Below are 15,186 nucleotides of genomic sequence, written 5' to 3' on the forward strand. Positions count from 1 at the left end.
TGGTGAAGGAGAAAATCAGAGGCAGTAGTTATAGGTGAAAAATCAAATGGTAAGGTAGATCTGAAAGCCCTTGTGTTCAACCAAGGGGGATGGCCAAGGTCTGAGCACATCCCCTGGGAAGGGGGATCCTGCATTTCCTGAGATGCTCAGGGCATTTTCCTTATTTAAGTTTAGTTTCCATTAGTTCTGAGTTTTCCTAGGAAGTGATAGCAGCATTCACCATTTGTCACGGATCCAACGTTCCTCCTAAGGAGGTCTGGATGTGTAGGGAAAGCAGTCCCTTGAGTCCTAGACTGTATGGGCAACCTTGCTGCTCACCTCCCCATCCCCACCACTTCGCTCATCAGCCACCTGGGACTTGCATCCCTTCTCCTTACACCAGACTTCACTGAAATCTGCAGGTGGATGCTACAGCTTCTTTGCACCAACTCCCACCTCCTTTTTGCAGACAACTGGCTGCACACAGACACAGTATTTTTTGTTGTTGATGATGTTGTTTTGTCAACATTTAACACCAAACAAGCTAACAAGCAAACCCTACAGTCCTCAACATTGAGCCAAATCCAAGTTGCTTCCAAAAAGATGCACCTTCTGCAAGGGATGCCAATACAAGAAATGTTTGACATAGGTAGGAAATGATGAATAGAAACACAATTACAGCATTGTCTGTAGTGAAGATGTGATAGAAAACTGAAATACAAGGCAAGCTTGAAGGTCCCCCATGTTCTGAGAACCAACTGTGTGAGAAGTATCTGTATAATCAAAGAGTAAGGGGAGGGTAATCAGGAGAAGAATGGAAACTGCACACGTCCAATCTGCTGGACAGGTGACTTCCAACATGGTCTGTTTCATAAAGCGATGTAGAAATACCTGAAAGACTGGGGAGATGAAGTGGAGTGCATAAAAGACAGAGTTCTGGCAATGCAAGTACAGGTGGAAGATCAGTATTTTTTTCACCTACTGTAAAATGCAGTGTTAAAAATTAATATTTTGATGTCATGGGACAACTCAAACATTGTATTAGAAGTGTTCGATCATTTCAGCTGACTGCAGTGTGCTGATTGAAGTGAAATTTTTGAAATGGTTAAAAAAAAATGGAGGCAATACTCGGGCCTACAGCAAGAAAACGACGATTTTCTGTCTTACATGGAGCCCAGTTACCATAAAACCCTCCCTGCCCTGGAGTTTTCATGCCACCCTTCACTCCTGACACAGAGCAAATCTGTGACATGTTGACCTCTCCTGCCTGTTAGAGGCCCAGATGGTGTAGGCAATGGTATCTAAATTACCAAATGTGGGTACAGGTATAGCAAACTAGGAATCAATGGGGGGAAATGTGATTGGTGAGAACTGGTAATAGAGCAGGGGACTGCATGTAAGAAAGGAAGGGATTAAAGTGCCTTGAGGAGGAAGAATCCTGTGGAAGAGGAGGGGAGAGGGGTGCAAGGGGCCAGCTGCATGTAGATATGGGGCTGGTCAGGGCTGGTCTGGTCAGAACCTGTGCCTGATCACTGTCCTGCCTTCTTATTCAACTCTGTTGCTGGCTATTTGCTGTGTGAGTGTGCTCACTCCTGGGTGTTTTGGGGATGAATCACACAATCACGGAACCACATAGCCATGTGTGGGTCTGCACCCATGGGTAATTGCTGCTGGGGATGCGTGGAGCACTGGTGACCTTCAGAGCAGATCAGGCTGAGGTGGGGAATGGGATGGGGCCAGGTGTGTTGCTCATGGTTCTGTGGGTGTTGCTGGTGGTGTGGTGGCTGTGAAGGTGCTGTTCCCTGTTGGAGTTAGTCTGTGTGTGGTTGGCTGTGTCCAAGCCCTGTGTGCACATCTGTGTGTGTATGAGAGTGTGTGTTTACGCATGTACTTGCATGTATTTGCCTGTTTGCACGAGAGTGTTGGAAATTCTGAGAATTTCTCCAGGTCCCTGATGAAAGAAGAAGCTGGGCTTTGCTGGATCTTAGGACTGAGGGACATTTTCTGACACTCCTACAGACACAGAGATGGTGAAAGGGGTGTTAGCATGTTATCAATATGCTCCCTTTTCCTGTGGAGCATACAAAGGCATCCAGCCATGGACAGGCCCAAGGAGGGCTCGTCCTTCCTGTGGTCACAACTGGATTTCAGTCCTTGGAGTGGACCCAAGCTGAGGACTTGCTGAGGACATTTGGGCTTAGGTTCAGCACACAGGTTGAGGGAGACTGTTCACGGACATGTGCTGGACACAGCCAGAAGAACAGCAGCAAACTCTTATGGCTGCTGGGCCATCTTTCCATCAGTCAAAGCCCTGACACAGGGCACAGCTATTGCTTTTGATGCCACCCAATCGGAATGATGGCTGCATTAAGGATGGAGAGTATAGGGCACCAGTTCTTCCTCAGACACTTCCTAGGCTTGGTGAAGCACCAGGAAACCATGGACTTGTGGTTCTGCATCATCATAAGCATAGAATCACAGAATTATTAAGGGTTGAAAAGACTTCCAAGATCATCTGGTCCAACTATCCCCCCCCACCAATATCACCCACTAAACCAGGTCCCTAAATACTACATCCAACCTTTTCCTCTGCACAGCTTTCCAGCCACTCTGCCCCAAGCCTGTAGCACTGCATGGGGCTGTAGTGGCCCAAGTGCAGGACCCAGCACTTAGCCATGGTGAACCTCATCCCACTGACCTCTGCTCATCGATCCAACCTGTCCAGGTCCCTCTGCAGGGCCTTCCTACCCTCTAGCAAATCGACACTTCCGCCCTAACTTGTTGTCATCTGCAAACTTACTGAAGGTGCACTCAATTCCCTCATCCAAATCATCAAGAAAGATGTAAAAGAGGATGGGCCCCAACACCAACCCCTGAGGAACACCACTAGTGATTGGTCAGCATCTGGATTTCACTCCGTTCACCACTATTCTCTGGGCCCAGCCATCCAGCCAGCTTTTAACCCAGCAAAGAGTGTACCTGTCCAAGCCATGGGCCGCCAACTTCTCCAGGAGAATACTATGGGAGACTGTGTCAAAGGCCTTGCTGAAGTCTAGGTGGACTGCATCAACATGACTTCCCCCATTGACCACGCAAGTCACCCAGACATAGAAAGAGATGAGGTTGGTCAGGCAGGACTTGCCTGTCATGAACCCATGCTGACTGGGCCTCATCCCCAGGTTGTCCCACATGTTGCATGACTGCATTCAAGATGACCTGTCCCATCACCTTTCCTGGCACCGAGGCTGACAGGCCTGTAGTTCCCCGGGTCCTCCTTACAAACCTTCTTGTAGATGGACTTCACATTAGCAAGTCTCCAGTCATCTGGGACCTCTCCGGATGACCATGACTACTGACAGATGATGGAAAGTGTCTGATAGGTGATGGAAAGCAACACAAACTTCTGGATAGCTTGGCAACAACCTTGAAAAAAGAGCCAAGCCTTCAGGCAGTGCACTGTGGAGATCCCATTTAATTTTGAAGATGCTATTGTCCTGGTTTTACTTAGGAGAGAGTTAATTTTCCTCCTAGTAGCTGGTAGGGTGCTATGTTTTGGATTTAGGATGAGACTAATGTTGATAACACACTGATGTTTTACTTGTTGCAGAGCAGTGCTTACACTAAACAAAGGACTTTTCAGCTCCTTGCTCTGTCCTGCCAGTGGGCAGGCTGCAGGTGCAGCAAGTGCTGGGAGGGGACAGACCCAGGACAGCTGACCCAAACTGGCCAAAGGGGTATTCCATACCATCTGATGTCATGCTAAACAATCAGTATGGGGAGGCTGGCCAGGGTAGGGGGGACCAGCTGCTTGGCGATAGGCTGGGCATTGGTCAGTGGGTGGTGAGCCAGTGCACTGTGAATCGCTGGTTTTGTACATGTTACTAGTAGTAGTACTATTATCATTTTATTATTATTTTCCTTTCATTTCTGTCCTAATAAACTATATTTATCTCAACCCATAGGCTTCATTTTCCTGATTCTCTCCCCCATGCCAGTCAGGGTGGGGGGAGGGTGAGCAAATGTGGTGCTTAGCTGCCAGTGGGGTTAAACCATAACAACCAGCCCCATCACATCACATGTTCTAGTGCCCCAGTGTGGTGGTTTTACTCGGGTGGGCGGCCGAGCTTCACCACAACCGCTCTCTCGCTCCCCTTCCTCAAAGAGGAACAGGGAGAAAATATAATGAAAAGGGCTCAAATGTTGAGATAAGGATGAGGAGATCACACAGTAATTATCGTGATGGGCAAAACAGACTCAGCATAGGGAGATAGTAAGATTTATTGTCTATTGCTAACAAGCTGGAGAAGTGAGAAACAAATGAAAGAAACCAAAAGCACCTTCCCCCCCATCCACCCTCTTCCACCTCCTCCCCCTGAGCAGCACAGGGGAACGGGGAATGGGGGTTATGGTCAGTCTATAGCACTTCTTCTCCGCCACTCCTTCTCGATCACTCTCATCCCCTGTGCTGTGGGGTCCCTCCCATGGGATGCAGTCCTTGCTGAACTGATCCGACATGGGCTTCCCACAGGCACCAGCTCTTCAAGAACTGTTCCAGATATGGATCCGTACCACGGGGTCCATCCCTCAGGAGCAAACTGCTCCAACCTGGGTCTCCCATGGGCAGCAGCTCCTGCCAGGTCACCTGCTCCTGGGTGGGCTCCTCTCCACAGGCTACAGGTCTGGCCCGGAATCTGCTCCAGCAGGGGTCTTCCACAGGCTGCAGCCTCCATTGGTGCAGGTCCACCTGCTCCACTGTGGTCTCCTCCACGGGCTTCAGTGTGGAACGCTGCTCCACTGTGGTACTTCATGGGCTGCAGGGGGACATCCTGCTTCACCATGGTCCTCACCACAGGCCGCAGGGGACTTCTGCTCCGGCGCCTGGAGCACTTCTCCCCCTCCTTCTTCACTGACCTTGACGCCTGCAAGGCTGTTCCTCACTCCTCTCACTCTCCTAGCTGCTGTGTGGCACAGTGTTTTTTTCCCTGTCTTAAATATGCTCTCACAGAGGTGCAAAACAACATCACTTATTGGATCAGCTCTGGTCAGCAGTAGGGCCCTTACCAAACATGGGGCAGCTTCTAGATCCTTCTCACAGAAGCCACCCCTACAGCCCCCTGCTACCCAAACCTTGCCATGTAAAACCACTACACCCAGCCAGGTTAATTGGATACTCTTCACCATCTGCCTAAGTGCTGGACAGCAACTAGCAACACCTGAGCCAGACCCCCCCACCCTCAAACACCCAGCTGGGGCTCTGATCACTTCACCCTGAGCCCATGGAGAAACAGGGAAAGCCAGGTTCTTCTTTGGAGTCTATTTCTGGACTGCAATGTTCTTGACAGCAACTGTGAAGGAAGACCTGAGCCCTCAGGCACTACCCTGAGCGGAATCACTTTATGGGATGGAGATGCTGTTCTGGAGGCCAGCTGTGTCACAAAAATGCCCATTGTCTTTCCCTGTCTGTGGTCACAGGATTGCCACACAGCAGTACTGTAACCAAGCTACAGGAATGATCAGTCTTACAGTAACACAAAAGGCTCAGAAGGAGAGTGTGGAAGTGGAACAGGAACAGCTCTGGACAGACCAAACACTGGTGCTTCCTGGCACTGCTGCTATGATGGGACTCTGTTCCTCTCTACTTCTACCCATGAGCATTACCCCGGAACCCACAGCAAAGTTCTCAGAAAAAAGCATCTCTGACACAATCTTCACTGCAGGTTCCTTTATTTTGTTTAAATACATGAGCAGGATAAGGACATTTTATATGGACAACATTGTTGCCCCCCACACCCCTCATTAATAAACAAACAGAACCCAGCAAAGAACAAAAGAAAAGCTTGACATATCATGAGTTATGAGTGCTTTGCAGAAGAAGACAGGCAGTGCATTACTTCTGATGTATACCCACTCATGAGTTTGCGCAGTGCATCCTTGAGCTCCTTGTTCCTCATGCTGTATATGAGGGGGTTCACTGCTGAAGGCACCACAGAGTACAGAACTGCCACCACCAGGTCCAGGGATGGAGAGGAGAGGGAGGGGGGCTTCAGGTAGGCAAAAAAGGCAGTGCTGAGAAAGAGGGAGACCACGGCCAGGTGAGGGAGGCACGTGAAAAAGGCTTTGTGCCGGCCCTGCTCAGAGGGCATCCTCAGCACAGCCCTGAAGATCTGCACATAGGAGAGAACAATGAATACAAAACACCCCCAAAATACCCCCATCAACCAATACTCCCAGGTCCTTCTCTGCCAGGCAGCTTTCTAACCACACATCTCCCAGCCTGTAGCTCTGCTTGGGGTTGTTGTGCCCCAGGTGCAGGACCCGGCACTTGGCCTTGTTGAACTTCATACCGTTGGCCTCGGCCCATCGGTCCAGCCTATCCAGATCCTCCTGCAGAGCCTTCCTACCCGCGAGCAGATCAACACACGCACCTAACTTGGTGTCGTCTGCAAACTTGCTGAGGGTGCACTCGATCCCCTCGTCCAGATCATCGATGAAGATGTTAAAGAGGACTGGTTCCAGTACCGAGCCCTGGGGGACTCCACTAGTGACCAGCCTCCAACTGGATTTAACTCCATTCACCACAACTCTCTGGGCCCGGCCATCCAGCCAGCTCTTAACCCAACAGAGTGTACGCCAGTCCAAGCCATGAGCAGCCAGTTTCCTGAGGAGAATGCTGTGGGGAATGGTGTCAAAAACCTTACTGAAGTCAAGGTAGACCACATCCACAGCCTTTCCCTCATCCACTAAGCCTGTCACCTGGCTCACATTTCATGCAGTCAGTATCTCTGCCACCCTCCCATTGGCAGCAACAGGCTCAGGCACTTCCTGCAACCGAAGACCTGAACAGACACATTTTGGGGCAGGCAGTCAGTCTGGGCTGCCACAGTCTTTTTGGCAAGAGCTTTCTACCTGTTGGAGACCATGGCTGAATTTGCCATCTGGGAGGCAGCTCCACCCTCTGGGAGGATACTCCACCCTCCCTGCTCTCTCTGCCTGTGTGCACTGCCATGCACACTGCTGTGCCATGCCCTGACTGCCACTCCACACCCTGTTTGCACGCTCTGGTCGCTGCGCACCTGGTCACTCGTGCTTCCCAGAGGCTGACTTTGTATGACAGAGGGGGGTGCTCCTGGCTCAGCCCAAGCCTCGTCAGACACCCTGGAGAAGGCTACTGGGTTCTGGCGGCTCCCTCGGCTGTCGTAAAGCTCCCCCCCCCCCCACCCCCTTCCCACCCTCCCCCCCCCTCGACCCCCGTTCTGCTGCAGAAATCTTCTGCCCCAGAACTGATCACCTCGGCAAGTGAGAAGGGAAAGCTCCAGGGTGACCTCATTGCAGATTTTCAATACTGAAAGGGGGCTTATAAAAAAAAGATGGAGAGCAACTTTTTGCTCAGGAAGATAACGACAGGTCAAGCGGGAATGTTTTTAAATAAAAGAGGGAAGATTTATATTAGAAGGAAATTCTTCACTCAGAGGGTGGTAATGCACTGGAACAGGTTGCCCAGAGAAGTTGTGGATGCCCCATCCCTGGAAGTGTTCAAGACCATGTTGGATGAGGCCCTGGGCAACCTGATCTAGTGGGTGGCATCCCTGCCTATGGCAGAGGGGTTGGAACTAGATGATCTTTAAAGTCCCTTCCAACCCAAGCCATTCTGTGAGTTTGTGATTCTCTTCTGAGACTTCCCGTGATCACAGCTTCCCTTCAGCCCTCCAGATGAACCTTGTCTGGGGTGACATTTGGGGTAAAGGCCAGCCCACTGGTTGGGAAAGACTGTCTCAAAGATACGTGCTGCACACAAGTACTGAAGCACAGCAGCAAGCTCACATGGCTGCTAGGTCATGCTTCCATCAATGTAAATCCTAACACAGGGTCCCAGACTTGCTTTCCAAGATACCCTTCAGGAAGGGCGATGGCATTAAGAGATGGGGAGTGTACCGTACCAGTCCCTCAGGCATTGCTCAGGCCAGGTGGTGCACCAGGAAACCATGGTCTTGTGGCTCTGCAAGATGAGCATGAATTAGGGTACCCACAGTCCAGACCTTGTCTTGGATTAGGCAAACACCAATCTCTGAGGCAACTTCCAGGCAAGGTCAGCTCCTGTGAAATGTGTTAATTTGATTTGTCAGTATGGAACAATGCTAGGGCTGCATGATGAAATACAACCTTCTATCTAAGAAAAACAGAGTGATTAGTGTACATAGTTCTTGTATCATGCAAAGGAAGGGTCCAGCAATTTATGTAAATAGAGGGTTTGAAGGGCGAACATTGAGACTCGAGTCTGGGAGATAAGAGGACCAAGGAGTTTTTAGGAAACTGCTGACTTTTGCATGGGATGCTGCCCAAGCCTCTGACATCCGGCAAAGAGATCACCAAATAAGGAGAAAGGGGGAGTTGAAGGACGACCGAAGGACAAAGCCTGGGAGGAAGACTACAAGCCTTCAGCACAAGAGGCCCCCAGAGAGACCACCAGAGACTGATATGCATGCATCCGGAGAGAGTTCAGATTCCGGGAACTAATTATAATAACCCTGCCTTTTCTAGGAATAGTGATGAATATGTATTAGTCGAGGAGCATAAAAATCAGCCACCTGATGTAACAGGTGTGCGTCTTGGTGGAGCAGAGTCTCCCGGGGCACTCAGCGCTGTTTGCCTGCCTCTATTTGCTTAATAAATTACAAACTTTAATTGAAATCCTATTTGGGACTAAATTTTTACTACAGCTGATCTGATCTTTTACTACAGCTGATCTGATCTCTCCCCATCCCTCTTCTCATCTCTCCAGCTCTTCCTGTCCACCTCCCCATGCCATCCCCAGAGCCCTGGGCTGGGGACACTATGAGCAGACCAAGCATGCTGTGGTGCCCAAGAGGTGACTGCACACTGGCTATGCTGCAAAGGATGGACTCAGTTGGATTGGGATCACTGCTGCTAATGACCCTCTAAGGGGTCAATGGCTGTGATAGGTGTTCCCACATTGCAGAGTACTTGTTTTGCTGTGATATCTTAAGTTGGCTGTATCCCTGTGGGAGGCTTAACCTGGATGAGCTGTCACCTAGTGAGGTTTCAGTCACTGTCCACCCTGCACATGCTGCCCATGCAGAACCCATGGGCTCTACACACAGCTCAACATCTGTGTCCTGGATGAAGTCTGCTCCCCTGCCCCATGTGGTACAGTCATGGCTACCTACTTCAGTGGTGTTTCACCATCTCCATAATAATCAGACACCATCAAGTTACTCCTAAACCCTATTCATTATCTCTCACAGCTCACAGAATGGCAATAAGATACTTGTCTTCAGTTCCAGCTGGCTGCAAAAGGACTAGCCATTGGCCAAAGCTGAGCCAACAGGCAAAACTGTAGTGTCTCTGTGAAAGGCTGTTTCAGAAAGGAGAAAGGTTACTGCACAACAGTGGCTGGGAGAGAGGAGTGAGAAAATGTAGATCAAAATAGCCCTGCAGACACCAATGTCAGTGAATAAGGAGAGCAGGAGGTGCTCCAGACAAAAGAGCAGGTGTTGCCCTGCCACCAATGAAGAGGCCCTTGGTGGAGCAGGCTGTCCCCCTGCAGCCCACAGGTACCACAGCACAGCAGGTCTTCACACTGCAGCACATGGAGAGGAGCCCATGCAGGATCAGGGGATCTGGGGGGAGCTGCCACCTGTGGAGGACCCGTGTTGGAGCAGTTTGCTCCTGAAGGATGGACCCTATGGTACGGACTCATATTGGAGCAGTTCTTGAAGAACTGGTCCCACTTCTCTGGGGAAGCCCATGCAGGAGCAGTTCAGGAAGGACAGCATCCCATGGGAGGGACCCAAGCTGGAGCAGGGGCAGAGAGTGACTGTGAAGGAACGGTGGAGAGAAAGCCCCATAGACTGACCTCAGCCCCCATTCCCCACTCCTCTGCACCGCTCAGGGCAGGTGAGGGAGTACAAAAGGGTGGATGAGGGGGAAGGTGTTTTTAGCTTGCTTTTAGTTCCTCACTGCTCCAGTCTGTTAATTAAACCTCAATAAATTATCTTAATCTCCCTACACTAAGTTTGCTATGCCCATGACTGTAATTGGATGCAATCTGCAAGCCTCTGCACTATGGGACCCCCCGGGGCAGCAGAGCTTGTGGTACTTCTTTTCTCAATGTTGTGCTGCACATTGTTAACACCTTTTCACTACCACTCTGTTGAGGCAATCCTGTCAAGCAGTTTTTGTGTGAAATCCCCCAGGTCTTAAAGCTCTTCTGCTCCAAGTCCTTCCTCGGTGAAGTTTGTGTGCTTGTGGGTAATGTTTTTGTCGACTTTGGGTGTTATGTATTCATTGTGCTATCCTATGTGCAGATCTTCAGAGCCGTGCTGAGGATGCCCTCTGAGCAGGGGTAGCACAAAGCTTTTTCCATGTGCCTCCCTCACCTGGCTGAAGTCTCTCTCTTTATCAGCACTGTCATGTTTACCTACCTAAAGCTCCTTTCCATATCTTCCCCATCCCTGGACCTGGTTGTGGCAATTCTGTACTCAGTGGTCTCCCCCAGCAGTGAACCCCTTCATCTACAGCATGAGGAACCAGGAGCTCAAATTTGCACTCAACAAAGTGGTTTCATGCCATTTTTCACTGGTGGTAAACTTCTCATCCGTCTCCACAAATGACTCACACTATATTAATTTTCAGTCCTTTGTGTTGTATTAATATCATTAATATTAATATTAATATCACTATTCAATCACTTTGTTGTTAAATATGTAATTATTAAATATTTAATTAATTATTTAATTAATATTTAATTATTAATATTTAATTATTAATATTTAATTGTTGTTAAGTGTCATTGTCATGTTCCTACACACATTTAGCTTCATCTCATTTCATCTGAAGCATCAACCTGCTCCCTTTCTGTGAAGCCCCTAGAGAATATGTGTACCACTGCCACTGATCTGACTCTCTCATTGCCTCTGTTTGATATCTCTGTTTCTTCAGGCGACCGAGATGTCTTCAGTCTCCAGGGAGGAAATGTGGACCCAGTGGACACAGGGAAGGTGGGTCTGGAAAAGGATTCATGTCATCCTCAGGCACAAAGGCATGGCAGAAAGCTGCACCAGGGGAGGTTCAGACCGGACATAAGGAAAAATTTCCTTACCATGAGGGTGGTCAGAAAGATTATCCCCACACCCACAGGGCCCTCAAGCAGGGTGTCTCAGGGCACAGATCCAGCCCAGATTCTTGTAGCATGAACAGAAATGAGAAACTGCCCAAGAAAACTACAACTAGCCCCAGCCCCTCATGCCAGTAGTTCCCAGCAACAGCTCTTCACCACAGTCTGGGGAGGGCCAATTGCTGATATGTGAGCACCTCCATCCTCCTGGTGGGCTCAGGGCCTGTCCTGAGGGAACAGCCAGGACAGCCTGGACCACCTCTGGGCCCAGAGCCCAGTCAGCCACAGGACAGGGCGGTCTGCAAACCCGTGGGGGACATGCTGGGGCTGGGGTAAGGGTGGAAGCTGCTAAAGCAAGAGGGCAGTGACAGGCTGGGGCAGAGAGGGCTGGCAGGGGGCTGTGCTGGGGGAACATTTCCTTATGGACAGGGTGAGAGAATACAATTAAACAATCCATGGGTTGAGGTAAGGGGTAGGAGATCATTCACAACTCCTGTCACAGCAAGACAGACTTGGCTTGGGAAGGATTATCGACATTTAATGTGAATTAATGAGAGTCTAGAGCAGTGACAACTAAAAGCCAACAAAAAACAAGTTTTCCCCTACCCCACTGCCTCAACCTACTTCCCGCTGAATGATGCAGGGGGTGGGGAATGAGGGTTGTGGTCAGTCCATAATGCTTCATCCCTGCTGCTCCTTCATCCTCACCCTCTTCCACTGCTCCTGGGTGGGGTCCCTCCCTCCCATGGGATGCAGATCTTCCCAAACTGATCCAACATGAGCTTTTCACAGACTGCAGTTTTTAAGATATTATCCAACATGAAGCTGTACAGACCTGGGGAAAGTCCTTCAGAAGTGGTCCACTCCTTTGTCAGCTCTTACCTATGGGCTGTAGCTCCCACCAGAAATCTTGGTCCTGTGTGGGCTCCTCTCTAATGGCTGCAGCCTCCTTCAGGCCACATTCACCTGCTCCACCAGGGGCCTCTCCATGGGCTGCAGGGGAACTTCTACTCTGGCACCTGGAACACCTCCTGCCCTCCTTCTGCACTGACCTTGGTGTCTGCAGGGCTGCTTCTCTCACATTTTCTCACTCCTCTGTCAGCTGCTGCTGCACGGAGTATTTTTACCCTCTCAAAAAAATGTTATCAAAGAGGCACAACCAGCATTGCTCATTGGCTCAGCTTTTGGCCAGCAGCTGGCAGGTTCCTTTTCAAGCTGGAGGAACTGGCTCTGATCTGAACTGGGGCAGCTCGTCCTTAAACAAGGGAAATGCCCTTGCAGGATAGGCTGCTTTGCAGTAGCAGGTCCCACCATTGCATCCTGGGAACCATACATTACTTAGTATAACTAGAAAAGAGAAAAAGCAGAAGGAAGCTTGTGCCATTGGAACCACGTGGTCTGCTTGGTGTGATTCACAGGATGACATAGATAAACAGATGAGAAGGTAAAGAATGCACAGAAATGTGTGTTTGGCCATGTCCATGCCTTGTGCACACATCTGTGTGTGTGAGAGAGATGGTGTTTGTGTGCTTGTGCATACACTTGTGTGTATTTGCCTGAGTGCACAACAGGGTTGAGACTTCTGGGGCAATTTCTCCAGGCTCCTGATACAAGAAGAAACTGGGCCTGATATGAGGACTGAGGGACATTTCTTGAAGGCCCCACAGACAGTGAAGGTGAAAGGGGCCTTAACATATTATTAATACGCTCCCTTTTCCTGGGCAGCATGCAGTCATCCAGCCATGGTCAGGCCCAAGGAGAGGGCTCATTCTTCCTGTGGTCACAGCTGCACTCCAGTCCCTTGGGTGGACCCAAGCTGAGGACTTGCTGATGACTTTTGGGCTAAGGTTCAGCACACAGGTTGGAGGAGACTGTCACATGGACATGTGATGGACTTGTACTGAGGAACAGAAGCAAACTGGTATGGCTGCTATGTCATGCTTCCCTCAGTGGAAGCCCTGGCACAGGGCCCCAGACTTGGCTTTTAATGCCACCCTTCAGGAAAGATTATGGAGTTATGAGATGCAGAATAGACGGCACTGGTCCTTCTTCAGCCACTTCCCAGCCTCGTGCAGCACCAGGAAACTGTGGACTTCTGGCTCTTCTTCTACCCTAAATCATGAGCATGTATTAGGGTACCCACAGTCCAGACCTTGTCTTGATTAGGTGAACACCAGTATTTTAGGCAAATTCCAGACAAGGTCAGCTCCCATCTGATCTCTTCCCATCCCTCCTCTCACCTCTCCAGATGTTTCTGGCCACCTCCCCATGCTCCCCATAGGGCCCAGAGCTGGTGGTGCCATGAGCAGACCAAGCAGGCTGTGGTGCCCAAGAGGTGATGGCACAGTGGCTGAGCTGCACACAGTGGAAAGTAGAGCCAGATGGTTGGGATCACTGTTAATCCTGCTTTTTATGGTGTGTAGTTCTGGCAGGTGCTCAGAAAGAGCAAGGGACATTGCCAAGGACTCTAGGGGGTTTCCAGGTATCTTTCTAGTTCCAGCTGGTGGTACTTTGTGAGGGTGACAGGAATCCCTCTCCATTCTCTCTTCCCTGTGGCTGCTGGTTCTTCATTGAATTGCACAGGAACTGTGATGCTCTTCTTTGCCTGAGGACATCTAAATTTCACACTACCCCTTTTGGTGACAAGATCTTGGGCATTTTCTCTCTTTGTAAGGCTCCATTCCTTGCCCACCCTGAGAACACTGCCCATGGAGAACACCCAGGCTGTCCACACAGCTTCACATTCATGTCCTGGAAGCTGTCCTCTGCCCAGTCCCATGTGGGACTGTCATGGCTATGTACCTCAGTGACCATTCACCATTTCTGCTGTCATCAGACACCAACAGGGTGCTCCTAAAACGTGCCCATGGTCTCTCACTGCTCAAAGCACGGCAATGGGCTTTTCCTGTCCCAGATCCATAGAGCCAATAGAGCCAAGCCTTCACGCAACACGCTTTTTTTTTTTTTTTTTTTTTTTTTTTTTTTTATCAAATGCTTTGTAAGAGTGAGCTTTGATCTGATGTTACAGATATATTTATAGAGCCTCAAGAGTAAACAGAGCAGTTTCATTCCTTAGGAGAAGTAGGATGAATATTTTTCTGAGAGAGTAATAAGTGCAAGTGATACCAAAGTAAACAATAATGATATGAAAGAAGGGCCAGGCCTGCATGGAGGTACCAAGTTAAGTCATTTCTGGAAAAAGAGGGAAAATTTATCACTATTAAGAAACATCCATAAAATCACTTTCCTAACGTCACCCTGCTGTAGATGAGGGGATGGAATGTTGGGGGCACCACCGAGTACAGAACTGCCATCACGAGATCTAGGCTTGGGGAGGAGATGGAGGGGGCTTCAGGTAGGCAAAAAAGCCAGAGATGACAAACAGGGAGACCACAAACAGGTGAGGGAGCCACATGGAGAAGGCTTTGTGCCAGCCCTGCTTGGAGGGCATCCTCAGCACAGCACTGAAAATCTGAATGTAGGAATAAAGAATGAAAACAAAACAGCCAGATGCTAAACAGATAGCAACCATAAGTACCCAAAGGTCCCTGAAGTAGGAGTCAGAGCAAGAGATCTCGAGGATCTGAGGGATTTCACAGAAGAACTGGTCCACAGCATTGGCTTGGCAGAGGGGCAGGGAAAATGTATTGGCAGTGTGCAGCAGAGCATAGAGAACCCCACTGCCCCAGGCAGCTGCTGCCATCTGGGCACAAGCTCTGCTGCCCAGGAGGGTCCCGTAGTGCAGGGGCTTGCAGATGGCAACGTAGCGGTCATGGGACTTGATGGTGAGAAAGGAATATTCCACTGATATCAAAAAGAGGAAAAAAAAAAAAAAAAAAGAAAAGAAAAGAACTGTGCAGCACATCCTTCATAGGAAATGGCCCTGGTGTCCTAGAGGAAATTGGCCATGGCTTTGGGGAGAGTGGTTGAGATACAGCCCAGGTCGAGGAGGGCAAGGTTGTGGAGGTAGAAATACATGGGGAGGCGGTGGTTGCAGGCTACGGCAGCGAGGATGAGGCCATTTCCCAGGAGGGCATCCAGGTAGATGCCCAGGAAGAGCGTGAAGTGCAGGA

General features: G+C 49.7%; 1 protein-coding gene across 1 annotated transcript; it reads right to left on the reverse strand.

The window, feature by feature from the left end:
• Positions 1–5,831: 5,831 nt before the first annotated feature.
• On the reverse strand, positions 5,832–14,978 carry LOC118159737 (olfactory receptor 14C36-like). The gene is made up of 2 exons (XM_035314308.1): positions 14,574–14,978; positions 5,832–6,143 (listed from the first exon to the last, which is right to left on the reverse strand). Exons 1-2 carry the CDS (start codon positions 14,976–14,978, stop codon positions 5,832–5,834), a joined length of 717 nt encoding a protein of 238 aa, XP_035170199.1.
• Between the last annotated feature and the right edge of the window lie 208 nt (positions 14,979–15,186).

Source organism: Oxyura jamaicensis, unplaced genomic scaffold, assembly GCF_011077185.1.
Source record: "Oxyura jamaicensis isolate SHBP4307 breed ruddy duck unplaced genomic scaffold, BPBGC_Ojam_1.0 oxyUn_random_OJ71886, whole genome shotgun sequence".
Classification (NCBI taxonomy): domain Eukaryota; kingdom Metazoa; phylum Chordata; class Aves; order Anseriformes; family Anatidae; genus Oxyura; species Oxyura jamaicensis.